The 27,214-nt window shown below is 43.4% G+C and overlaps 1 protein-coding gene across 1 annotated transcript; it reads right to left on the reverse strand.

Annotated features, from left to right (window-relative positions):
* Positions 1–2,221: 2,221 nt before the first annotated feature.
* ube2z (ubiquitin-conjugating enzyme E2Z) lies at positions 2,222–27,214 on the reverse strand. Its single transcript, XM_078224204.1, has 7 exons — positions 26,536–27,214; positions 18,071–18,143; positions 16,203–16,390; positions 15,240–15,351; positions 10,614–10,726; positions 7,096–7,186; positions 2,222–3,699 (listed from the first exon to the last, which is right to left on the reverse strand). The coding sequence occupies exons 1-7, from the start codon at positions 26,703–26,705 to the stop codon at positions 3,529–3,531; spliced, it is 918 nt and encodes a 305-aa protein (XP_078080330.1). The 5' UTR covers positions 26,706–27,214; the 3' UTR covers positions 2,222–3,528.

Raw genomic sequence — 27,214 nt, forward strand, 5'->3', positions numbered from 1 at the left:
TAGAGATGGCTTATAATAACATACAGATCAGCAGCCAAACACCTATCACCAAGTCATACTCCCCACTCTGCCCCATGATCTGAGGTCCCTTTGCAGTTAATTGTGCTGAAATTGAAACTAAATGTTTGATTCCATGAAAGTGAATCAAATGTTTAGATTATTTACACTTGGTTTGTCTCTTTACAGTTTTAACTTTAAGCAGCACAAACTACAATGCACAGAATTGCACAATTGTTCCTGTTTTCACATGGCTTGTGTGTGAACGGTGAGATCACTGAGCTAGCAATAATGGGTTAATCATTAATAGAACCTGGCAGCAAATTTAGACATTGGTAACAATTCCATTGCTCTAACTTGCATAACAATGGGTTAGATATTTTTAGTTAATGATAATGATTAAGGTGGTTCCAGAAATGGGAATAATAGCTATTGAAAGCATGAAATCTTAAGCTTATATTCGTGCTTACTCAATAGTTTGGGCTGAATCATTTGAAGATTCATTTCCGATTACTTGACTGAGGGTAATATTGGGTATCAGTTAGAATTAGGAGCTGTTTTACTTCAGACATATTCCGAACAGTTAAGAAAACAAAAACACTCTTCCTGAAGCTCAGCTGAGTTGCTGTCTCAGTACAATGTATTTTAGCTGGAGAGTGTCGATCCAGTAACATGAAGGGGGCGGCATCAGTTGAAGCGAGTTGTGTCTGAACTTGCTGTAAATTGGATTAATAGAAACAAAACGATGGGATGTACAACTCTTGCCTGTACCTCTTGTGACATGTTGTAGCCACTTGGCACACAAGCTTCCCAGACTCTGGACGTGCAGTGTGGCCTGGCAGTGATGGGGAAAAGTCTCGTCTCCAAGAAGCTCATATCGTTGTCCAGTTCAATACCCATTTAAGTAGCCTGGACCGTGTCACTTTGCACATGTAAAACCTTGGCATCGAAAGCTTCTTTAGACATTGCATGACTGGAATGCAGCAGTGGTTGGCTCGGGAGTAATATAAAGTGTGGCATCATAGCACTGGGGTATCAGATAACACATTTCTAGTGATCGGCTCACAGAACAAAAACCAGAGCAACTGGAAGGTGGTTTGGGATATATCATTGCAAGGGAGAGGACGCAGGAACTCATCACTACTAAGAGAGGGTAGACATGTATTTAATTGCTATCAGTGACCTCACCACTGTTTGATCTTTTCACACTCATTTAGTAAACTCAGTAATGCATCTGTTGTGGTGTGGCCAAAGCTATTCCCATCCACAAACCTTGGGCAAAGAAAGAAAAGTAAAGTTGGGATATAACTTTATTGGAAATAAATGAAAGCATTGTGGCCAATTTCATAGCAAAACAACAATACTCCAAATTGAGAGGGGCAGGAACTTTCTCATCTGATATTCCAGCAACCTCTGTTTCACCACCAGCTGCCAATTTGTCAAACTACAAAGTTGGGCCACTCCAATCGGTAAAGCCTTTCACTTTTCAATTGGACACTCAAAGCAAAATTGGGGTTTTCTCCCAGGAGTCATGAATTGGAGACATAGAAGTTTAAAAAAAAAGACTTGGTTTAAAAAAAAACCCACCCTGCTTTGTGAAGGAAGGAAGTGGGGGGGGGGGGGGGGGGGGAAGAGAGAGGTGGAATGAAACGGGTTACAAGCAATACTAAGAATTCAGAGAATTATTCAACTGGGTCAGGTTTTGTCTAAACAGAAACTAGAACCTAGATTTTCCTGCGTTTGGAGACAAACATTTATATCATTTACCCAACCAGTAAATTCAAAATGGACAACAGTGAGTCAAACTGGTTAGAAAGACACTGACTGGATCAGACTGAGATCTTTACTGGGGCAATAAAATGATAAGATTTTCAGTCCCATTTCGCAAACTCTATTTGAACCTGCATTTGAGAATGTGAGGGGGTAACAGTACGACTTCAGTGGAATAATAAAAGGGCTTTGGTTGGGGTGGGGCATGGTGAAATCTCATTGGTATGGTATGTAGGCCACCTATGAAAATGATTTATATTTACCTCAAGATTTAAGTCACTTAAACAAAACATTGTTGATCCAGAAATGCATTTGTTATGACCACAAATCATCTCAAATCTGTCCTGGAGAGATGTGAAAGGAAATCAACTACACTAAAAGCACAGTGCAAGGCTTTGAGACAACTGGTCAAGAGGATTTTTTAAGCAGATTTTTCTAAAAAATAACCTAAATTGCTCTTAGTTGAATTTTTATTGTGATTCCCACTTTAATCTCTATAGCTGTTTCTCCCCAGGCAATCCTCCTACTAAATATGGATAACAGGTCACAGAACAAGTTACCAGGCCACAATTTACAGCCACCTGGTACAAAGCAAACCAATATTAGACAAGCTGGGAGATTAGAAAACACAAGTAACTTCAGCTATGTTTGCCAATGTGTGGAATAAGGATGTGAAACCGCACTAAATGTCACATCAAGTCTCTCTCAAGTGGGTGATAGGTTACACACCACAGTAGACACTTCCCTTTAAATAACATGCATTGCTGAGAAGCCTGATAAAATGTTATAATGAGACAAGTAGTCTTTTCCTTTAAAGTTTGTACTCTGCCAGGAGAGGGGGCCATAAACACAAACTATACGGTACCATAGGTACTGTGGGGTGTGTTTCGTGAGTTTTATAGAAATCCTTCATTAAAGAGAAACATGAATAATGCAGGTTTTATCTGAGTGAGTTAAATGTGAGGAGCTATTGTCCTTTAGGGAACATTTAAACTTTTACAATCAAATGTCATTAATGTGGACGCTTATAAAAAGCAACCCTTCAGTAAACAGTTTTCTTTCAAGTTGCATCACTTGCTGCGCATTTGACAAAAGTGTGTTGGTCTGTGTTAGCAAGATCAAAGGGTCTTTAAAACAGGTGCATGTATTCATTTGCAACAGATCTGACAACATACTCAAGAAAAATTTTCTTTCAATGGAGTCAATTAATTCTGTACTTTGAGGTCAACGTTTGAACACAGTTGACGGACAAGTCTCAAGGCACCCCTCTACATGGTGCTGTCACAAGATGACAACTTGTAACTCGTCAACCTGTGAATACTTGGACGTTCTCATTACACCAGAGATAGTCTCCAGAGGTGTTTTCGCATGTATCTTAATATAAAAACTCAAATGTCCACACTGTCTCCTACAGGTGGTTATACTGATGCAGATGAGTCACAAGGTTAAACCTTGTGCGGTACACTGGACATTACAGAGCAACACTTTACAGTGAAACCAGTGCCCTGCAAAAAAGAGTATGGATTGGAGAGCTAAAATGGTTTTTAAAATTATAATTATGTGATTCTTACCCAAGCCAATTCTCTCCTTTCTACCATTACAAAGCGATAGCTGAGTAAAACAGGCTGCCCACAAAGATGCCAGATCTTTGGTCTATGTACAAAACCATGCGGGAGGTCTCGCTCCTGGACGCCCGAGCTTCAGCCCTGCTTCCCTTGGATCCTCACCATCACAGACATGGCCTGTCCCAGTGTTCGTATTCTAGGGGTGGGAGGTGCCTTGACTGTCTTGCTCGGTTCCTGAAGAGCTGCTGTCAGAGTCTGGCTCTAATGCTTCCTCTTCGTTTTTCTTTTTCAATCTCTGTCTTATGGCCTGCAGGCGGTTCAGTAAGGTCTGGTAATCAAAATGACCTCGCCTCTCTCCAAATGGATCCTGGGAAAGGAAGAACATGCTCATGCATTTCCGAGTGATTTCTTTCAGACCAATTTTGCCTGTACCATCTAACACTTTGAACAAAAATTGCATTGGATTTTCTTTTCCACTTTAACAAGGTAGATCTCACTTTCAAACCACATTCAACTTTGCTCACGAGATAAAACAGTTCTATCATACCAAAACAGAATTTGACTAAAGTAAAGTTTATTTATTCGTCACAAGTAGGTTTACATTAACACTGCAATAAAGTTACCGTGAAAATCCCTAGTCGCCACACTCCGACGCCTGTGAGAGTACACGGAGGGAGAATTTAGCATGGCCAATGCACCTAACCAGCATGTCTTTCGGACTATGGGAGGAAACTGGAGCACCCGGAGGAAACCCACGAAGACACTAGGAGAATGTGCAGACTCCACACAGACAGTGACCCAGGCCAGGAATTGAACTTGGGTCACCGGCGCTGTGAGGCAGCATTGCTAACCATTGTGCCACCATGCCGCCCTCGTTTCAGCTTTTTAATTTTATGTTCTGAATTGATATAAACACAATTGTTTCATTTTATTGATGTCTTTTAAAGGTACTAAAGTGATAATCATTATCTAAATATAAACATAATTAATGACTGCTGTTAACATTTTAAAAGAACACAGGTCGGAAAGGGCAGAACAGAGGGAGAGAGCTGGGATATTGGACAGGAGGAGATTGGCGATCTGGAGATGGGGAAGAAAAGACTTTAAGGATTTGTAAACGAAGACAAGGATTGAATGTTTTGGGGCAAATGTAATTTCAAAAAGAGGTCAAGGTGGCTGCTGAGCAGGATTTAATATTCTTTTTAAATTCATTCATGGGACGTGGGTATCATTGGCTCAGCCAGCATTTATCACCTATCCCTAACTGTCCTTGCGAAGGTGGTGGTGAGTTGTCTTCTTGAACTGCTCAAGCCCACGTGATGTAGCTGCACCCAAGGTGCTGTTAGAGAGACAATTCCAGGAGTTTGACCCAACAGTGAAGGAACAATGATATAGTTTGCCAAACAGGACATGGAGGTCTTGTTGGGTTCAGTATCAATCAGCAACCAGAAACAGGAATGGAGTTTGTGGAGATAGGGTGCAGTTTCCAACAGAAAAAACACAATGGCTTTCATTAACATTATTGTTCAGCAGTAGGTAGCACTGCCTCACCCAAAATTTCAAGGTGAACAAGCTATCAGACAGCCGAATAATAGACGTAGGTACCAGAGAAATGTTGTCAGCAAACATATAGAAGCCGACCCTCTGCTTTTGACTGCAAAGGAATGGCATGCAGATGTGGAATGGAAGAGGGCTAAGGAAGGAACTTTGGGGTGCTCTAAAAGCAGCAGCTGCCATTAGGAGTAGTCATTGCAGGAGTTACATTGGCTACCTCAGGATAGATAAGATGGTGATGTTTAAGGACTGAGTATTTGATCATGTTCAAAGTCACAAGGGAGGTCAGGATGGATAATGCATTGCAGTCTCCCTGACTTTAACCATAGCTATGTGAATTTTGGTTCAACTGGTAGCACTCTTGCCTCTGAGCCACAAAGTTCCAAGTTCAGGTCTCATTCCAGAGCTTTAGCAGAAAAAAATCAAGGCCAACGCTGCACTGTCAGAGCCGCCATCTTTTGGCTGAGATGTTAAACTGAGGCCCTATCTGTCTGTTCAGGTGGACGTAAACGATCCCGTGGCACTATTCAAAAAGGAGCAGCGGAGCCATTCTCCTGTGTACTGGACAATATTTACCCCTCAGTCATCATCACAAAACAGACTATACAGTCACTGTAACTTTGCTGTTTGTGGGAATTTGTGTACACAAATTGGCTGCTGCATTTCCTGCATTGCAATACTGGCCACACTTCAAAAAGTACTTAATTAACTAAAATACTTTGAGACATCCAATAATCATGAAAAGTGTAATATAAATGCAAGTCTTCCCTTATAATAGTGAATTTTGTGCCATAAGTAGGACAAGAAATCAGACTGAGGGAATTTGAACAGAAAGCGATGTGAGACAAGCATAGAGCTGAGTGATGATATATTTCAGCGTCTCATAAGGAAAGGGTTAAGCCCGTTGTCTTGAAGTCTGCTAATGTTATATTGCTGCTGATCACTTTATACTGAGTGATGTTGCCATCTGAGGAAGTATGAGTTAATTTAGATGCAGTGACCACTGAACTGGTGAATTCTGACCTAGAAACAATGGTCAGTTTGAAAAATAGATTCAAAGACATTCCAATAATTAGTTGAGAAATTCTGTTGAAGAGAAGACATCAACCTTTTCAAAAGCAGGAGAACGCAGAACAGGCAGTAAAGGCTCCTTTATTAGGAATGCCTAAAGATAAATTTATTTAAGTACACATTCATTAACACTGCAATGAAGTTACTGTGAAAATCCCGTGGTCGCCACGCTCCGCGCCTGTTCGGGTACACTGAGGGAGAATTTAGCCAATGCACCTAACCCAGCACGTCTTTTGGACTGTGGGAGGAAACTCATGCAGACATGGGGAGAATGTGCAAACTTCACACAGTCATCCAAGGCTGGAATTGAATTCAGTTCCCTGGTGCTGTGAGGCAGAGGTGCAAACTGATAAGAAGGTGTCTGAGAAAGTTTAGTGTGAAGAAGCAGGGGAGTTGTTCCGGACAATGGAAAAAGTATTTGTTAAAACTCTTGCCCTAATAGTGCGCCTTATTCGTACGAGATGAAGGTGACCATAATAAAATCAGTTTAGTTGGGGTGAGAACACAGAAGGTGCTGCTGCAAATGGGCCAGGATACTGCAGACAATTGCATTTTGGGCATTTTGGTGTAGGATTTCCTCCCCAAGCTACCAATAAGGGACAAGAGGCTAAAACGCATTTGGCAATGTAGAAATGTTTTGTCACACTGAAAAGTTAGAATAAGTATTAAAAAAACTGGATGTTAGAACAGATATTCAGAATTTGAAGGACAACCAAATACAGAGTATGCAGCACCGGAATTCTTGGAAGTTTTGTTGTAAGTGCTGAAATTAATTGCTTGTTTAATTGTCAATTGTTATTGTGTGCTTAATAAATCTGTGAACATCTAACACAATGCAGTGAACCCTACTGTTTTGAGGAGTAAATCTTAAGCAAGCCTATCAATTCATCTTAGAAGGGGGAAAAAGAATTAGGATTGAGGTGGTTAAAGTTTGGCTTGTTATAAAAGTTAAGGGCTGATGGAAGGCAGCAGGAATGGTATATGTGGAAAGGGAACTATTTACAAAGGCAGTGATCATTTATCTGAGGGCAGAAGAAGTCATGAGCTAAGTTGGAAAGGGGTTCGAGGAGATGCATCTGATTAGGAACAACTTGCGGCAAGCAAGAGCGAGTGGGGAAGGAGATGATGATAATGATACCTGCATGGTCTGTCCCTGCAGATGAAGCCGGTCCTTACAAGACAGTTCATAGAAATCGTAGAACTCCATGAAAGATTTCTCCATCACACTTCTGAGTGAACAGAAAACATCACAATAATTATCATTTAGCATATTAATGAGTGAATATTTTAGATTGATACATCCATATTGAAATAAAATATAATTTACTGCAGTAAAAATGTCTTTCACGTTGTTTATCAGACTTCTAGCTAATTGGCAAACCTGACCATGTGAAAAAACTTAGAAATGTTCAGTAATTGATTGATGTGTATCAAGTCTTAATAAACAGAGTGGTATTTTAGCAGTTTTGATCCTTTCTATGCAAAAATTATGGACTTGAAATTTCCAATATCCTTTTCCAGTTATCAGCCACAAGGTTGAATGATCCATTTCTTCCTTGCATTGGCTAATACCAACTTCATCCTGCTCAGTATAAACCAACCATAAAACCCCAAGAAAAATCCAATTCAATGTACTTTTGACTTCATTTCCATGCCAAGTGTATTGCTGCACCACCTGTATGAGTCTTTACTTTCATTATTCACCACGGGCCTTCCAATATGCCAGATGCAGTTATGATGGCTGAATGCTGATCTGTGGCTTGCTTACTTATATGAGAGTTGACAGGTGCCTGGGTGAGAAACACAACTAAAGATCTATTTACATTCATAAAATGCTTTGAACCCGCCAAAGTGCTTCACAATTGAGTTTCAGACCTGAACGATCGTAGGAGGATGGCTCATGGAGATCAAAGACACTGTTGAAAAGGTGTCCTATGGGGGAAGAATGTAGCAAGTTGGAAGGAAGGGATTGCATAATGTGTCAACCTAATGGTTGATTAGAACTACCAATAGATCAGAGGGGTTGGTGGAGAACTTGCAGTTCATATTAAGTTGGAAGAGCGGAGTGATGTAGAGCTGGAGAAGGTTGCAGGCAGTGAAGGGCAAGGCCAAATTTATCAATGAGGTTAAAAATGTTAAAACTGACGTGTGAGGAATGGAGGGTCAATGGAGGATGTTGAGGAGAAGAAAGATGGTAAGTGGGACATTGCGCAAGACAGGAGGTACATGGCAGGATCTAGAAAAATTAGGAACTTATGTCAAGTCTATGGTTATTGAGAAGTGTTAGAAAAGCAGAGACTGAAGATAGCAAAGGAAATGATGAAGCATTTTCAGGTGTTGGGAGTGATAAGGATGGAGATGGATGATGTTTCAGGAGCTGGAGTATAGTGTTGACTGAAGTGTAGTTTGCAGCTTGGCTGGTGGTTGGGCTGGATGTGAAGCTATGCTTCAGCCTTCCAGTATTGAGGACTGTAAGCAGTGTCGATAATATCCATCTGAGGTCTAGAGTGAAAGGGCAAAGATGATGAATGCTTGCCTTACCCAGTGTGAGGTTTAAAAACACTACAGCAAGATCTGAAGTGAAAAACAGCTGCTAGAGTAGATCATAGAATCCTTACAGTGCAGGAGGCGGCCATTTGGCCCATCGAGTCTGCACCGACCACAATCGCCCCCAGGCCCTGTCCCCATAACCCCATGCAATTACTCTAGCTAGTCCCCCTGACACTAAGTGACAATTTAGCATGGCCAATCCACTAACCCGCACATCTTTGGACTGTGGGTGGAAACCGGAGCACCCGGAGGAAACCCACGCAGACATGGGGAGAACGTGCAGACTCTGCACAGACAGTGACCCAAGCCGGGAATCGAACCTGGTTCCCTGGCGCTGTGAGGCAGCAGTGCTAAACACTGTCACTGTTCCACCCGTGTCAGTAATTGTCAGACTGCACAGGAACAGGAGCACGTTGCAAAAGTCAGGCAACGAGTCTCCACTTTTTAAAGAAATCAGAGATTAAAACTTTCTTCAATGAGCACAGGATTCTAGAATGCATCCTAAAGTCTTTAACAGGTGAAAGCTGCGCAGGGTCCTGTCCCCTTTGTACGGAATGCAAACAATGCATAAACTAGACACGCACTGCCCTTAGCAATATGTTCGAACAGGCAGGAGGTGGTGGCTGCATGAAGAAGCTATGCAATTTACTAGAAGTCATGTGTTATGTACAGTCATCCACTTTCTGTTTGCAGTATCAGTTATGCTCAGTAGACAGCGCTCTCAGCTCTGAACCAGAAAGTTGCGTTCAAGCTCACTCCAGAGACTTGATCTCAAAATCTAAGCTGACAAAACAGTGTCGTGTTGAGAGAGTGTATTACATTATTGGAGGAGTCACCCTCCCAAGTGAGACGTTAAGCAAGGCTCCACTTATACGTTCAAGTAGATGCAAGGATCCAGTGGCGCTGGTCAAATAGGAGCACAAAGATTTTCTCAGTGATCTGGCCAAAATCATCAAAACAGATCAACTCAACCAGTTTGTGGGATCTTACAGCGTACAAATTGGCTGTTGCACTGGCTCACATGACAACAATTCAAATATATTTAACTACAAAGCCTTTTGAGATGCAAAGGCTGTGGTAGAGCACTATATGAAAGCAAGTTCTCCTTTCTTTACAAGCTGCTCTGTGTATTATCTGTCAAAAGCAACTGTAATGCTAGTTAAAAATCAGATTTAAAGCATTGCTTTGATCTTTGATAATTTCCCACATTAGCTGAATGTCTGCTACATCTGTATCTGGTTTAGTGCAACGGACAATCTGTATAAAGTTCACTGGAAAAGAGTCTTTGTGTTGTTCCATACTCCCTCCTTCACCTTCACCCACAAAATAACCATCTGTAAACAATTTCTTTAGAAAGTAAGCGAATTCTGAAATATTTCAATGGGAAAATGTCAACATATTACAATAGTGAGCTAGTAATTTGAAATAATAGAATGATACAGCACAGAAAAGGCCATTCAGTCCATTGTGTTCACGCTGCCAACCCCCCAGGTTATTTTCTTACAGCCCTGCAAGTTTTCCTTTTCAAGCACATATCTAACTCCCTGCAGAAAAATATTTATTCTCTCAGGGGGTTAAGTCTTTGGAACTCCTTGCTACAGAGAGCTGTGGGGCAGAGTCCTGGTGTATACTTAAGACTGATAAATGTTTGATCAATAAAGGTATCAAGGGTTACGGGGAAAGAGCTGGAAAGTGGATGTGAGGAATGTCAGCCATGATCCTATGGAATGATGGAGCACGCAGGAGGGGCCGAATGGACTAACTCTTGTTTCTATTTCTTATGGTCAGATGATTGAACCTGTTTTCACAACCTTTCGGGGCAGTGCGTTCCAGATTACAGCCACTTGCTGCGCAAAGAATTCTCATTTCCCCTCTTGTTTTTGCTAATTATCTTACATCGGTGTCCTCCTGTTAGTGACCCTGCTGCTTTGGAAGCAGTTTCTCCCTATTTACTCTCATCAAAAGCCTCAATTTTGAACATCAATTATTAAATCAATTTCATTTTACACAGAGCTGAACAGACCTATTATGCGTGTCAAGTCTACATCCAATACAGCAGTGGATGGTAAGTTACTAATTATACCTGTAAAGCAATATGCCATTTACCTTAGTGTATCTGGACACAGACACTTGCCGTCTAACATGTCGCAAACAGCTACTCGGATAGATTCATGCCGTATGCATTCATTGTAGTTTTTACTATCTCCAGGATGCCTCTCCTAAACAGTAAGTAAAAAAAATTTTGCAATTTACAAATATTGTGCAAACATATATCTTAAATACTTACCCTCTGTCCCTCCAATTTACCCCAACCTTAAGGTGCTGACGCCAGAGGTGGAATTTTAATGGAATAGCAACCTCTTCACACTCAGTCTCTCAACCAATCTTCGGGTCAGTGAGCACTGACAGACTATTTGACCACAGGGGCCACTGTAGCAAGTTCAATCCTGGCCGCGCAAAGATTGATGCAAAACCGCCAAAGGCGGAATCAGGAGAAAGCATCCAGGATCACAGCCTCTGGCTTCTCCTCCACAGTCTAGGCAAACTGAGACCAAGAGACATGTTTCTTCAGAGAAAGGCAAGACAGTGATCAGGAGTGCCGGTGGGGGACAAAAGTATGCAGTTCCAAAAAAAAACCCCAAGTGTTTCTGGATGTGTGAGTGGGATACCATTCAGTGACATTGGTGAGATGTTCTTGTCAAGGAAACACTAGGAATATCTCACTTGAATCGCACATGTGAAACTAAGCCCATTAACTCACGACTGGGACTTAAATATCCAGGGATATCAGACTGTTCGGAAGGACAGACAAGAGGGTAAGGGAGGTAGTGTAGCTCTGATATTTAAGGATGATGTCAGGGCGGTAGTGAGAGATGATAGAAGTTCTATGGAAAAAAAAGGTAGAATCCATTTGGGTGAAAATTACAAATAGTGAGACAAAGTCACTGATAGGTGTAATCTCTAGGCCACCAAATAATATCACGGTGGGGCGAGAAATAAACAAAGAAATAACTGATGCATGTAAAACTGGTACAGCAATTATCATGAGGGATTTTAATCTTCTTGCCGATTGGTCAAACCAGGTTGGTCAAGGCAGCCTTGAGGAGGAGTTCATAGAATGCATCCGCGATGGCTTCCTTGAACAGTATGTAATGGAACCTATGAGGGAGCAAGCTATTCTAAATCTGGTGTAATGAGACTGGAATAATTTTACAGTTAAGGATCCTCTCGGAAGAAGCGATCACAGTGTGGTTGAATTTAAAATACAGATGGAGTGTGATCAGGTAAAATCCATACCAGTGTCTTGTGCTTACACAAAGGAGACTACAATGGAATGAGGGAGGAGTTGGTGAAGGTAGACTGGGAGCAAAACCTTTATGGTGGGACAATTGAGGAACAGTGGAGGACTTTCAAAGCGATTTTTCACAGTGCTCAGCAAAAGTATATACCAGTGATGAGGAAGGACTGTAGGAAAAGGGATAATCAGCCATGGATATCAAAGGAAATAAAGGAGGGTATTAAATTGAAAGAAATTGCATACAAAGTGGCAAAGATTAGTGGGAAATTCGCGGATTGGGAAATCTTTAAGGGTCAACAGAAAGCCACGAAAAAAGCTATAAAGAAAAATAAGATGGATTATGAGAGTAAACTAGCTCAGAATATAAAAACAGATCACAAAAGTTTCTACAAATATATAAAATAAAAAGAATGGCTAAAGTAAACATTGGTCCTTTAGTGGATGAGAAGGGGGATGTAATAACTGGAAATGAGGAAATGGCTGAGGCATTTTGTGTTGGTCTTCACAGTGGAAAACACAAATAACATGCCAAAAATTGATGTCAGGAAAGCTATGGCAGGTGAGGACCTAGAAACTATTATCATGAAAGAGGTAGTGTTAGGCAAGCTAATGGGGCTAAAGGTAGACAAGTCTCCTGGCCCTGATGGAATGCATCCCAGGGTACTAAAAGAGGGGGAAATAGCAAATGCACTAGTGGTAATTTACCAAAATTTGCTGGACTCTGGGGTTGTTCCTGCAGATTGGAAAACAGCAAATGTGACGCCACTGTTTAAAAAACGTAGACAAAAGGGGGTAACTATAGGCCGGTTAGCTTAACTTCTGTAGTAGGGAAAATGCTTGAATCTATCATCAAGGAAGAAATAGCAAGACATCTGGATATAAATTGTCCCATTGGAAAGACGCAGCATGGGTTCATGAACGGGAGGGTCATGTTTGACTAATTTGCTGGAATTCTTTGAGAACATTACGTGCGTGGCGGGCAATGGGGAAACCTGTGGATATGGTGTACCTAGATTTCCTGAAGGCATTTGACAACGTGCCGCACCAAAGGCTGCTGCATAAGATAAAGGTGAACGGTGTTACGGTAAAATATTAGCATGGATAGAGGATTGGTTAACTAACAGAAAGTAAAGAGTGGGGGTAGATGGGCGTTTTTCTGCTTGGTGATCAGTGACTAGTGGTGTACCTCAGGGATCAGTGTTGGGACCGCAATGGTTTACGATTTACATAAATGATTTGGAGTCGGGAACCAACATGTCAAAATTTGCAGATGACACTAAGATGAGTGGCAGAGAAAAGTGTGCAGAGGACACTGAATGTCCGCAAAGGGATATAGATAGTCTAAGTGAGTGGGCGAGGGTCTGGCAGATGGAGTACAATGTTGGTAAATGTGAGCTCATCCATTTTGGTAGGAATAACAGCAAAATGGACTATTATTTAAAAGGTAAAAAATTGCAGCATGCTGCTGTGCAGAGGGATCTGGGAGTCCTTGTGCATGAATCACAAAAAGTTTGTTTGCAGGTGCAGCAGGTAATTAAGGCGGCAAATGGAATTTTGCCCTTCATTGCTCAAGGGATGGAGTTTAAAAACAGCGAGGTTATGTTGCAGCTGTATAACGTGCTGGTGAGGCCACACCTGGAGTAGTGTGTACAATATTCGTCTCCTTACTTGAGAAAGGATATACTGGCACTGGAGGGAGTACAGAGGAGATTCACTAGGTTGATTCCGGAGTTGAGAGGGTTGGCTTATGAGGAGAGACTGAGTAGACTGGGGCTATACTCATTGGAATTCAGAATGAGGGGAGATCTTATAGAAACATGTAAGATGGTGAAGGGAATAGGTAAGTTAGAAGCGGAAGTTGTTTCCACTGGCGGGTGAAACTAGAACCAGGGGGCATGCCGCAAAATATGGGGGAGCAGATTTAGGACTGAGTCGAGGAGGAACTTCTTCACCAGAGGGTTGTGAATCTGTGGAATTCCTTGCCCAGTGAAGCAGTTGAGACTACCTCATTGAATGTTTTTAAGGCAAGGATACATTTTTGAACAGTAAAGGAATTAAGGGTTATAGTGAGCGGAGCGGGTAAATGGAGCTGAGTCCACGAGAAGATCAGCCATGACCGTATTGAATGGCGGAGCAGGCTCGAGGGGCCAGATAGCCTACTCCTGCTCCTAGTTCTTAGAAATGAAATCATAGAATCCCTACAGTACAGAAAGAGGCCATTCGGCCCATCGAGTCTGCACCGACCACAATCCCACCCAGGCCCTACCCCCATATCCCTACATATTTTACCCGCTAATCCCTCTAATCTACACATCCCAGGACACTAAGGGGCAATTTTAGCATGGCCAATCAACCTAACCCACACATCTTTGGACTGTGGGAGGAAACCGGAGCACCCGGAGGAAACCCACGCAGACACGAGGAGAATGTGCAAACTCCACACAGACAGTGACCCAAGCCGGGAATCGAACTCAGGTCCCTGGAGCTGTGAAGCAGTAGTGCTAACCACTGTGCTATCGTGCCGCCCACAATGTTCTTATGTTCTTTTGTCACAAGTTCTTATGTTCTTTTGATAAACAGTATTTCTTTTAGACTTCTCTTGCGAAGAAGATGTGAAGCATTTAATGGAGCATATTTTCATGGGTAGCAGAAGCCCAAAGTTCCTCGCCCATGTGGTTATGACTCATGCATGAGCTTTGATACTGGATAGTGATAGCTATTTAATTAAAAGAGGCACCATTCAAAATCGTTCCTTTGACCCATGCACACTTTCCGTAGGGATCATTGTATGGGGACTGGAAACACTGGATGCTTTTCCTTTTCACAATACAGAATAGGTACAGTCCTGCTGGGATCAGCAAACTTGGCAGAACTTCTGACTAAAACCAGGAACTGCTCCGACTTCAACGGTTCAATATCACACTGGGTGGACTGACAGACACCAGGGAAAGCACTGGATTTTTCAAAACTGCAGATCAGTACTGAAGGTTGGGTCAACTCAAATTTTTAACTCTAAGTTTGCCAGGTATATAGCCCTAATCCCAGCACATTTTACACATCCCAGTTCTTTTTAAATCACCAAGAATCTTTGAAGACATAACATCAGTGTTCCATACAGCACAGGAATGGGTCATTCAGCCCGTCTGATTTATGCTCTGCAGGAACCTGTTCCTACCTTACTTCATCTAACCTCAACAACGGATCCTTCTGTTCAGAAGCAGTACTTTTCACTGTATACTAATACACGTGACAATAAATCAAATATTCCCTTCACCCTCATTTAAGTCATATAATCCCTCATGTAAATCAATTCAAATATTCCCTTCTCCCTTATTTAACTTATTCAATTCTTTGAAAATAATTTTGATGGCAAGTTACAAAATGTAAAAGCAAATCTCAGGACTTTACTCACATTGAAAGGTACTTCAGCTTACCTGTTCAAAACCTGGCTCGTTGTGATATGGGTTCTCAGTCATAAGGGACTGAATGGAAATAAGTACAGAGGAGATGCTCTGGGCCGGGCTCCAGGCAGGTCCTGTCCATGTGCTTTAAAAAAAAGCATAGTCTTAAAATACAGCAGAAATGTTTTAGTAACAACAGGCTAATGATAACTCAAAACTATCCCAACAGGATATGAACAATCACCCCAATCTTTCATGTGCAAAACATAGGGATACTTAAGTCATTCTCTTTAAAATGATCACCAGCACAGGTTTGAATGGGTGTTCCAAGCAGATTTAGCCTCGACTTCATCGCCACGTGCACATGCACACACGCGATGTTTCTGTACAGGACTAAACCAGAATTGCACATTAAAATGTTTCGCACCTCTGACGTGAAGAACCGATTGGGTGCATTGTGCTTGTGAAATTGTGCAGCTTCTTCAACAACGAGGTCTTTTCACGTGCGACCCATTTCTTAGAAATGTCAAAATGTTAGTTGCTAATACGAGACAAAATAAAGGAAGGTTTACGGACGGGGAGAAGATGGGGGTTGGGGGAGAAATATGAATAGTGCCAGGGACCCAGGGTTCAATTCCAGCCTCGGGTCACTGTCTGCACGGAGTTCACACGTTCTCCCCGTGTCTGCGTGGGTTTCCTCCCACAGTCCAACGTTGTGTGGGTTAGGTTGCATGGCCATGCTAAATTGCCCCTTAGTGTCGGGGGATTAGCAGGGTAAATACATGGGGTTATGGGGATAGGGGCTGGCTAGAATTGTTGTTGATGCAGGCCTGATGTGCTGAATGGCCTCCTTCTGCGCTGTAACGATTCTATGATCTTAACTGATTTTTGTATTTGGATTTAGCCCCATGTAAATAGGCCAGGCCTGTCATTTACCCACAATCCATTATTCCATATGCATGATCCACTCAGAGCTGTGATTTAATATATACATACCCGAGTATGCTGAGGCATACTTTGCCATTCCGGTAAAAGTTTGGGTTAAACCGCACGGTGTTGTTTCCAGTTGTCATCAGCTTTACTCTTGGTGGGTGGATGGGATAGTCAGGAGGGCAGCGAAAGAGAAAAAGAAAAAAGCCTCCTTCGTAAGGTGTGTCGAAGGGTCCCGTAATGAGGGCGTGAATCTGTACGGGGAAGGAAACAGTAGCCTTGATCAGAAAACTCCACTGTTGCTTTCCTACCCCCCTCTCTCTCCTCCCTCCTATCACCCTCAGCCTCCCTCTCTCCTCAGAGCAGGAATTCCAACACCCTTCTGAAGGGCAACCAGGATGGGCAAAAAATGCTGGCCTAGCCAGTGAAACCCATAAATGAAGAAAAATACATATAAATCATATCTGTCTGGTCATTTGCTTGCAGGGGACATTGTAGTGGAGCACAGTTTCTGCACATTTCAGCAAGGGGTTCAGTGGACCACATTAACCAGGAATCCCACAGTCAATTGTAGCACACAACCAGCACCGTGGTGGATATGCAACAAGGCAGCATGCATCAGGAATCTCCTTTAGTGCCACACTGAGCAGTATGTACAAATCGACCCTCAGAGCAGCTGCCATAAATCATACTCCCTAAACACAATCTGGCTGGTATTTAGAACATTATGTGGCAATGTAAACTATTAATATGCAAAAAAAAAACTTCCATGTGCACACTTGCTGTGAACTTCTATCATTCTAAATTCAAATGTCCACTTCTGTAACACAAAGTATGTCAACTTCTTAAACTGTAAGTGAAGTGTAATCTATTTCCTGTATTGTCACTGACAGAATGGTGCTATTATATGGTGGGGCGGCATGGCGATAGTGGTTAGCACTGCTGCCTCACACCGCTAGGACCCAGGTTCGATTCCCAGCTTGGGTCACTGTCTGTGCAGGTTCTGCACGTTCTCCCCGTGACTGCGTGCGTTTCTTCCGGGTGCTCCGGTTTCTTCCCACAGTCAAAAGACATGCTAAATTCTCCCTCCGTGTACTCGAACAGGCGCCGGAGTGCGGCGACTAGGGGATTTTCACAGTAACTTCATTGCAGTGTTAATGTAAGCCTACTTACGACACTAATAAACTTTTTAAACATTAATAAGTCCACAGACAGCTTCCATCATAAAGGTTGGCACAGGAAATTGTAATGGAACATTCAAAAACATTAACTTTAAAATAGGGAGTGAATAGTCTGCATACATGGGTCATGTGATCTGTTGCCTTCTAACTTTGCTTTACCTGAACTTTACCTATGCCTCGATTAAGTGCATGCAGTACTACAGAACATTGTGTAGTTTTAATTTTATCTATAGGTGTGGAATTATAGAATGATACAGCACATTTGGCCCATCATGTCTGGGCCAACTCTTTGAAAATTAGTCCCATTTGTCTGCCCTTTTGCCAAAGCCGTGCAAATGTTTCATTTTCAAGTATTTATCCAATTCCCTTCAGAAAGTTACTCCTGAATGTGCCTCCACTGTCCTTTCAGATAAGGCATTCCGGATCATAACAACTCACTATATGAAATATTCTCTGGTTTTTGCCAACTGATCTAAAATAAATATATACTGGAATAATGATTAATATTGTTCAGATCATATTGGAAACACTCAGCACTGGGTCACATTTCAATTTCTTTGTAAAGTTATAGAACTGAAACATTAACTTTGTCTCTGTTCTCAGATGTTGCCTGCGAGGCTGAGTACTTCCAGCATTTTCTGTTCATATTGCAGATTTCCAGTATCTGCAGTTAGTTTATCCTTTAATGTTCTAGTTTTTGGGATGCTACATTAAATACTGCACTGTGTACCAGGTAACAGGTCTCCGTCGCACCTTAGTCATGTCTTGTGGATCTGGGACGACAAACATCCCGGGTGGCGGTTCTTTGTAAATAGACATGATATCCCTGCAGCATGAAATAAAGCAAAATATTAGAACACACTCAACACAAAAATTACCAAATAGTGGAAGAAAATGACAACTTGAACAATAATTCCAAAGGAGGTCTGTAAAATGATGAAGGGGCATGGAAAGGATAGATATAGAGAGGGTGGCCAGGAATTTGCACCCACACCCACTGGGTCCCAATATGGCGAGACTCGGAAAACAATTATCTTGTCGACAAGACCTCGTTTTCCAATTTTTCACACCCACCACCTGTGATGTAACAAGGCTCCCGCTCTTCTCATCACCATATATTTTAATATAATTAGTGGGCTTTGCCACCATATCCGCCCACCCCCACACTCCCCAAACTTCGGAAGCGCCGGTTTACAACTGCTTTTCGCAAACATGAAGCAGTCAAAGGGAACCCGCGGGGATGCAGAGGCAAGCATAGCCCCCTCGGGTGGAGGGAAATATCAGGGTGGCAATGCCAGGGGCAGGGGGTGTTCCTTTTCTATATTGGAGAGTGGGGTGCCCTTTATAAACGATGCCCCAATCTCGGAATTCCTGGCTGCTGTCTTTTTCTGCCCCTCCCCCAGTGTGATGACATAAGCCACACCTCCAGCACCCCCCCCAAAGTGTTTAAAAATATGGCGGGAAAAGCCGACAGTGTAGCTGGCGGCCTACACTTTGTTTTTCTCACCTGACCCAACACTCTGACTGCCCAGAGTTTCCACTTGTTGGGGAATCCAAAACCAAGTGTCATAAATAAAGTGATTTCCTGACCCCACTTACTCCATCTCTCTCAAAGGCCTCGACTAGACCCTGACATCTGATTCCACAGCCACTGCAGACCTTGTGTGCGATGGCCTTGTGAACATTCTTCATGTAGAAGTCACTCTCGAGTTATCGCACCGTTAACAAAGGACCATTATCAAACAGAATTTGACCCGGAGTCAGAGATATTCCTCCCGTCGTGATTGTGAAAGTGTGATGCAATTAATCCCCGTATCCCCGGTTCCCCTTAACCTGACGATACAAGATGAGCTGACATTCAGGGAAACATGAAAATTTAATGCCAATGTCTCCAGCACCCATCGTAAACTCTGCTTTCTTGTAACTGACACCTTGTCGGGCGCTCAGACTGATTAACTTGCTGTCCTATTCGCTTTACTACCGAGCTTCAAATCCACACCCTACCATTCAGCAAAATTATTCAGCTCTACCTTCACACTAGCAGCTCCTGTGTTGTAGTCGATAAAGCTTTATCCATGTTTTAGCCAGTTCTATACTAATTTTCCCAACATTCTGCTCCCAGTTTCCAATCCTCCATTTAGAAGCTCCAAACCATTCCAATTTCAGACACCCATCTGACTCTCATTAATTACTGCTCAAATACTGTTGCCTGCCCTGGTTGGCCAAAAGTGATTTCCTGTCACCGATACAATGAATTTAAAATCCCCGTTCTCATCTTCAAATCCCTCCAACTTTATTTACCTTCAGCATCCTTTATTCCCTCTTTCCCTCCAAAGCACTACGATACAGTCATAAAATTGTACAGTGCAGAAAAGACTCTTTGGCCCATCAGGTCTATTACTATTACTAAAAGGCTCCCCCACTTCCTCATTGAACACGTGTCTGGCTTTGTTCCCCAGTAAGAAGTCTCACAACACCAGGTTAAAGTCCAACAGGTTTATTTGGTAGCAAATACCATAAGCTTTCGGAGCAATGCTCCTTCGTCAGATGGAGTGGTCTCTGTTCTCAAACAGGGCACAGACACAGAAATCAAATTACAGAATACTGATTAGAATGCAAATCTCTACAGCCAGCCAGGTCTTAAATGCACAGACAATGTGGGTGGAGGGAGCATTCAACACAGGTTAAAGAGATGTGTATTGTCTCCAGACAGTACAGCTTGTGAAATTGTGCAAGTCCAGGAGTCAAGCTGTGGGGGTTACTGATAATGTGACATAAATCCAACATCCCGGTTTAGACCGTCCTCATGTGTGCGAAACTTGGCTATCAGTTTCTGCTCAGTGACTCTGCGCTGTCGTGTGTCGTGAAGGCCACCTTGGAGAATGCTTACCTGAAGATCCAAGGCTGAATGCCCGTGACTGCTGAAGTGCTCCCCCACAGGAAGAGAACATGTTCCCCAGCACAGTAAGAAGTCTCACAACACTAGGTTAAAGTCCAACGGGTTTATTTGGCAGCACAAGCTTTCGGAGCACTGCTGTTCCCTAGTACCAGAACTGCTCTATCCCTTGCTGGACCTTCTACATATTGATATAAAAAACTCCCCTGAATAAATTTTTCAAGAAATCAGCCCCCTCTAAACCCTTTACACTATGACTATCCCAATTTATCTTGGGGAAGTTGAAATCCCCTAGTATAATTACCCAATTATTCTTACTCATCTCAGTGAATTGTCTACATACCTGTTCCTCTATTTCCTGCTGACTCTTTGGGGCCCTATTGCCTCATTTATATTCCTCGTTCTACCCACAAAGCCTCGTTTGAAGACCCTTGCAAGATATCATCTCTCCTTATTGCAGTAAATTGACTCCTTAATTAATAGTGCAACACCACCTCCAGTTTTTTACACCTTCCTCTGCCTCGCCTAAAGAGCCTACAGCTTGAAATTCTTGAGACCTCTCCTTCTCCATTTCTCTTGATGCTAATCCAAGATCCTAGCTATCACAATCATGGTTCAATATCCATTTTGTTTTATATCTCTTTCTCTGTTTACACCCTGATTTGATTTATTATTGTCACATGTATTAACATAGTGAAAAGTATTGTTTCTTGCGTGCTATACAGACAAAGCATACTGTTCATAGAGGAGGCAAGGAGAGAGTGCAGAATGTAGTGTTACAGTCATAGCTAGGGTGTAGAGAAAGATCGACTTAATGCAAGACAAGTCCATTCAAAAGTCTGACAACAGCAGGAAGAAGCTGTTCTTGAGCTGGTTGGTCCGTGACCTCAGACTTTTGTATCTTTTTCCCGACGGAAGAAGGTGGGAGAGAGAATGTCTGGGGCGCGTGGGGTCCTTAATTATGCTGGCTGCTTTGCTGAGGCAGCGGGAAGTGTAGACAGAGTCAATGGATGGGTGGCTGGTTTGCATGATGGATTGGGCTACATTCACAACCTTTTGTAGTTCCTTGCAGTCTTGGTAGAGCAGGAGCCATACCAAGCTGTGATACAACCAGAAAAAATGCTTTCTATGGCGCATCTGTAAAAGGTGAGAGTCGTAGCTGACATGCCAAATTTCCTTAGTCTTCTGAGAAAGTAGAGGCATTGGTGGGCTTTCTTAACTATAGAGTCGGCATGAGGGACCAGGACAGGTTGTTGGTGATCTGGACACCTAAAAACCACAATACACATCTCTTTAACCTGTGTTTAATGCTCCCTCCACCCACATTGTCTGTACCTTTAAGACCTGGCTAGTTATAGGGATTCGCATTCTAATCAGTATTCTGTAACTTGATTTTGTGTCTCTCTGCACTGTTTGAGAGCACATTTCCACTCCATCTGACGAAGGAGCAGCGCTCCGAAAGCTTATGGTATTTGCTACCAAATAAACCTGTTGGACTTTAACCTGGTGTTGTGAGACTTCTTACTGTGTTCACCTAAAAACTTGCAGCCCTCGACCTGGGACAGGTCAGCAAAAGTAAGTTGTTAATTCAGCAGTTTTGCTGCCAGGCTTAGCAATGCCTTCAAATGAACTGCAGAGTGGAGATGGGCACTGGTAGTTGCAGGCCTGGCAATCCACAACTATTCACAAAAGGGGCAGTCCTGGAACTGCGTCAACGCATCAATTCACAAAAATCATCATTTCACTTGTAATGAAGTCAACACAATGAAAATGCTGAAAGTCTATCCCAGTTCATCTCCCTGTCCAGGGACAGACTACACCTTTAAAGGCAGAATTGGGCGGGGGCAACAGGAGAGATGGGGAGGGGGGAGGAATTGGATACTATTGGATGTAGCAAATTCCAGCGGCAGATGAAAGCTAAGCAAATGCTTCAGCATCCGCACCACCTCAGATTCTTGACCTACTGGTCAGAATAAAATTTCATGCCATTCCTAATGAGGGCGATGGTCGTGGCATCTTTACGGTTTTTTTTTTAAAACAGAGCTTTCCATTTTGAATTTGCAATGTAAAGCGATTACCATTGACACGCTGGATTACAGCCGGCAACTGGAAAGTCGCTGCTTGCTCGAAGGACCATTGCAGGTGGTGCCATTCCAAATGATTGCGACAATCAGAGCAAGAGAAGTTAAACAATGGTTCGGGTTATTTTGGGGCTTCTCTCACTCATCACCCAGAGACTGGATAAGTCAGCAGCTGCTGTTGAAGGTTAGTAAACCAGAGGTTGGTGGTGCAGTGAAGTTTAGGGCTGCCTTATAAAGGTAAGGTTCACGTGACCGGTCATGTTAAATTCCATTTTTTCTTGCTAGGGATTCGGCGACTTTGGCCAGCATGATAGGATCAAGTTCCATAATGCATTCTATTTCTCAAAGAAATGAAAACCATTGAGGCTCATGGAGCATTCAGTTTCTTCTACTGACAGAGAAAGAGGTCCCTGATTTAAGTGACTCCGCTCACTGTATCATAAAGCATTAATCAGTGGAATCCCCAGCAATCGGGTAGGCTGTGAAGCCAGGTGATCTATTCATTGCGGCTCCTAAAGCGGAATAATGGCAGCCTGGGGTTTGCATTTCCAGGAATCCTCATGAAATAGCACCTTCGAAAGCAAATTCCAGATCCAACAGATAAATGGATAACAGACTCCACTGCCCCTCTGTGCTGATTTTGTTGCTCTTGTCAGTGCTCCCTTTAAGAATTTTATACATTTCAATGAGATCACCTCTCACTCTTTTGAGAACATTGACTCAATCCGCTCGATCTCTCTGCCAGACAGTCTTCATCCTTAAATAAGGAGACCAAAACTGTACACAGAACTGTAGGTGCGTTGTCACAAACATAATTGGAGCAAAACTAACCTAGAATTATACTGCAGACCCATGCAGGGCCAACACATATCATTTGCCGTTCCAATTGCTTGCTGTAAATATATGCTAACTTCCTGTAATGTGTACAATATAAAATCCCTCCAAACTCCTCTGTTTAAAAATTTCCCATCATTTAAAAAAATTCTGCTTTTTCCATTCTTCCGACCAAAGAGGATAATTTCACAACTCTACACATTATTCTCCATTTTGCTCAGTCAGCTGTTCAGAACCTCTTTGCAGCTTCTTTATGGTCTCTTCACGGCTTGCTTTCTTATTTATCTTGGGTGTTAGCTGTGACTCAGTGGGTAACACTTGTCTTTGATTCAGATGGTTGTGGGTTCACCAGACATTCTAGGAGCTAAAAATAAGCACTGACAGTACAATAATGAGGGAGTGTTGTACTACCAGATTAGGCCAATGCCCCATGTGCACAGTGGCGACACTTTGATAAGCACTGATTTGACTGTAAAGCACTTTGGGATGTCCAGGGGTTGTGAAAGGTGCTATACAAATGCCAGGCTTTTTAAAAAATCATCAACAAACTTGGATGTATTTCTTTATTTCCCTATATCTATTTTCACACTTGGTTCTCTCATCTAAGTCACTAATATAGATTATAAACAGCTGAGGTCCAAACACATCATTATGACACTCCATCAGCCACACTGCCCTCCCAAATATTACCTGTTTATTCTGTTTTCTGTTCATCACCCAATCCTAAAACCATGCTATTACCCCCAATCTCACAATCCCTAAACTTGGTGTGCTAGATCATGTTACTGCCCAATTGTATTCATTGCAAAGATCCCGGAGTGATCAGTTAAACACGAACATCCAAGAGGCCACCAAGAAGTTCAACCAGGCCCGTGGGACTGGAACACGTGAACAGTATTCACCAAGTTAAATATGTTAGGGTTGCACAGTGGTTAGCACTGCTGCCTCACACAGCCAGGGACCCAAATTCCCGGCCTCAGGTCACTGTCTGTATGGAGTTTGCACATTCCCCCCCATGTCTGCGTGGTTTCCTCCCACACTCCAAAGATGTACTGGTTAGGTGGACTGGCTATTCTAAATTGTCTCAGTGTCAGGGGGACTAGCTAGGGTAAATGTATGGGGATAGGCCCTGGGTGGGATTGTGATTGGTGCAGACTCGATGGGCCGAATGGCCTCCTTCTACACTGTAGGATTCTATGATATCCTATAATGTCAGATCTCGGCAAAGTGTTTCAGTTATTCTATGAACCACAGATAAGAAGCTTTGTTTGATACCTAACCATAAACTGCATTTCCTCATGGCTTCTTTGAATAAGAACGTTTGCTCTCATTTGTCTCTTAGAATGTAACTTGTGTGATTTTGACAGCAGCAACAGTCATCCCACAGGATACAATCATCACTATGCCTCTATTTGAAAACTCTCATTCTGGTTTTTAAATCCCTCCCTCCATCTCTGTAACCTCCTCCAGCCCCAGATGCACTAAGCTCTCTGGCACTTTCAGTTCTGGGGGATTTCCCTCGCTCCACCACTGCTGCCCATTCAGCTGAAGAACTGCATTGACTCAAAGCTGTGGAATTCCCACCACATCTTTTCTGTCTCTCCCTCTTCCCACATGCGAGGTGTTCCTTTAAATCTACCACTTTGACCAAGCTTTTGGTCACATGTCCTTAGGTGGCTTGTTGCCAGATGTGGTTTGATAGTGCCCCTGTTGTCATGGGATATTTTACAACATTAAGGGTGTAAAATGCTGTTGCAGAACAAACATGGTTATTCCCGATATGTTTTGACTTCTTTACACATTTAAACTTGGACTTTGGATTTATTTCCTTAATTCAAGTACTTTTCTCCTGTCAGAATGCTTCACTGTGTTATCAACTATCCAGTGGCTGGCTGAACAGAATTCTTTGTCCAACACAGTTGTTCTGTTCACAGAATCAGAACAGTAGCATTGGCAGTTAAAAGTGAATCGTAAACAAATTCTAAAACAGAACTTTGCTCGCATTCTAATATTTAAAGTGCAATTGATCATGACGATGAACAAACTGGCTGCTGTGTTTCCTGTGTTTTGATGGTGAACAAGCTTCAGATGTAGTTTGGCTGTAAAGTGCTTTGGGAAAGTTGGAGGACACAAAAGGTGCTATGCAATTGCAGACTTTTTTGTTAAGGCTCTCGGTTTGGTACTTGTTTTGAGATGGAACTAGCGACCCGGCCTCCATACTGCTCTTGTTCCAGAAGGTTCAACACTTGCTTGCAAATAATGATTAAACCGCACCATTCAAGGTTCCTAACAAGACATTTAATAGTGAAGACAAATGATGTTTAAAAAGATTCAGCCAAATATCTTCAAACCCTTGAATTATGGCCATTATTTTGGTCAGCACATATGGAGTCCAACATCAGGAAATTGATCAGTGACGGAGAGGAAAAGATCCCAAACCCACAGTGGAGGGAAACCTGAAAGTAGAAGCCCTCATCGTCAATGCATAATGGAAGCAAAGGTCAGAGATGCAGTCAACCCATTACCCCACCTCCACCTGTGATCAGATGCAAGGGTTGGGGGGCAAGTGGTCAGTTATTTACTGGGCTGAGAGAATTAAAAATGGTAACTGGATATTTAGGAAGTGGGCGGGATCTTTAAGAAATGAGTGTAATGTTGGTTGGGGAGGGGTGGAATTGATAGGGGTATAAATGAGGTTAATAGCTGAGTGGACTGTTGACAACCTCCTGCCCGACCTCAGACTCCACCAGTTTGCTCTTTTTCAGTCACCTGCACAACCATTCTCCCACCCCCCCAATTTATCCCTTCCCTATCCATTTTACCTTCCCCCACAACCACTCTCACCCCCTCCTGCCCTCAATTAACTTTTATAATTGGAGTAAAAAAGCAAATGTATCATGTACACATGTATAGGGATTTGTTGAGACTACACTGGAGTACTGTGAATCAGTCTTTGTACATAAGGAAACATATTCCGGCCTGGGTTAACTGGTGTTTGTAGCTTCTTTGTACTCTCCCACCCCTCCTTCTCGCCTAACTTTTCCTCTCAACCCCCCATCCACAACCATATTCCTCTCCCCAACCCATTCCTATCCACCCACTCCGCTTCCCAGACCCCTACAACCTGCCCAACACCCCCACACAATCCCTTCCCTCCAACCTCTCCCTACGCCTTCTCCAACACACCCCTCTCCAAAGCCCCTTCCGTTCACCCCCTCACGCTGCCACCCTACTCTTCTCCCTCACCCCTCCCCTCCAAATGCCACCCTCCCTCTCCCCAACACTCTCTGCCCTCTTCTCACCCCAGCTCCCTCAGCCCAGCCCCTCCCCACTTGTCCCCCACCCTATTCCCCCCCTCCCCCTCCGGCTGCCTCCCGCTCTGTGGCGATCCCCCGGGTGATCATTACCTTTTGATCCGGAGCAGGCAGGGTTGTGAGGGCTTCTCGCTGTCCCAGTCGGTGCTGAGGGTCGGGTCCCAGGAAGTTGCGTGCAGCTGGCTCAGGAGGCCGGTTGCTACCGAACCGGTGCCTGGTAACAGGATCGGGCTCACGCTCTCCTCCACTGGAGCTTCCGCCATGTTCCCCCCACTCCCGCCCGCACTGCGCACGCGCGGGAAACTCCCAAACAGCACCACCCGCTGGTAACTCCGGGAATGACACTCCACAAGCAGCGCCGCTGACCGGTAACTCCGGGAATGACACTCCACAAGCAGCGCCGCTGACCGGTAACTCCGGGAATGACACTCCACAAGCAGCGCCGCTGACCGGTAACTCCGGGAATGACACTCCACAAGCAGCGCCGCTGACCGGTAACTCCGGGAATGACACTCCACAAGCAGCGCCGCTGACCGGTAACTCCGGGAATGACACTCCACAAGCAGCGCCGCTGACCGGTAACTCCGGGAATGACACTCCACAAGCAGCGCCGCTGACCGGTAACTCCGGGAATGACACTCCACAAGCAGCGCCGCTGACCGGTAACTCCGGGAATGACACTCCACAAGCAGCGCCGCTGACCGGTAACTCCGGGAATCACACTCCACGAACAGCACCCCTAACCGATAACTCTGAGAATCACATGCCACAA

The sequence above is a fragment of the Mustelus asterias genome, chromosome 11 (genome assembly GCF_964213995.1).
Source record: "Mustelus asterias chromosome 11, sMusAst1.hap1.1, whole genome shotgun sequence".
Lineage (NCBI taxonomy): Eukaryota > Metazoa > Chordata > Chondrichthyes > Carcharhiniformes > Triakidae > Mustelus > Mustelus asterias.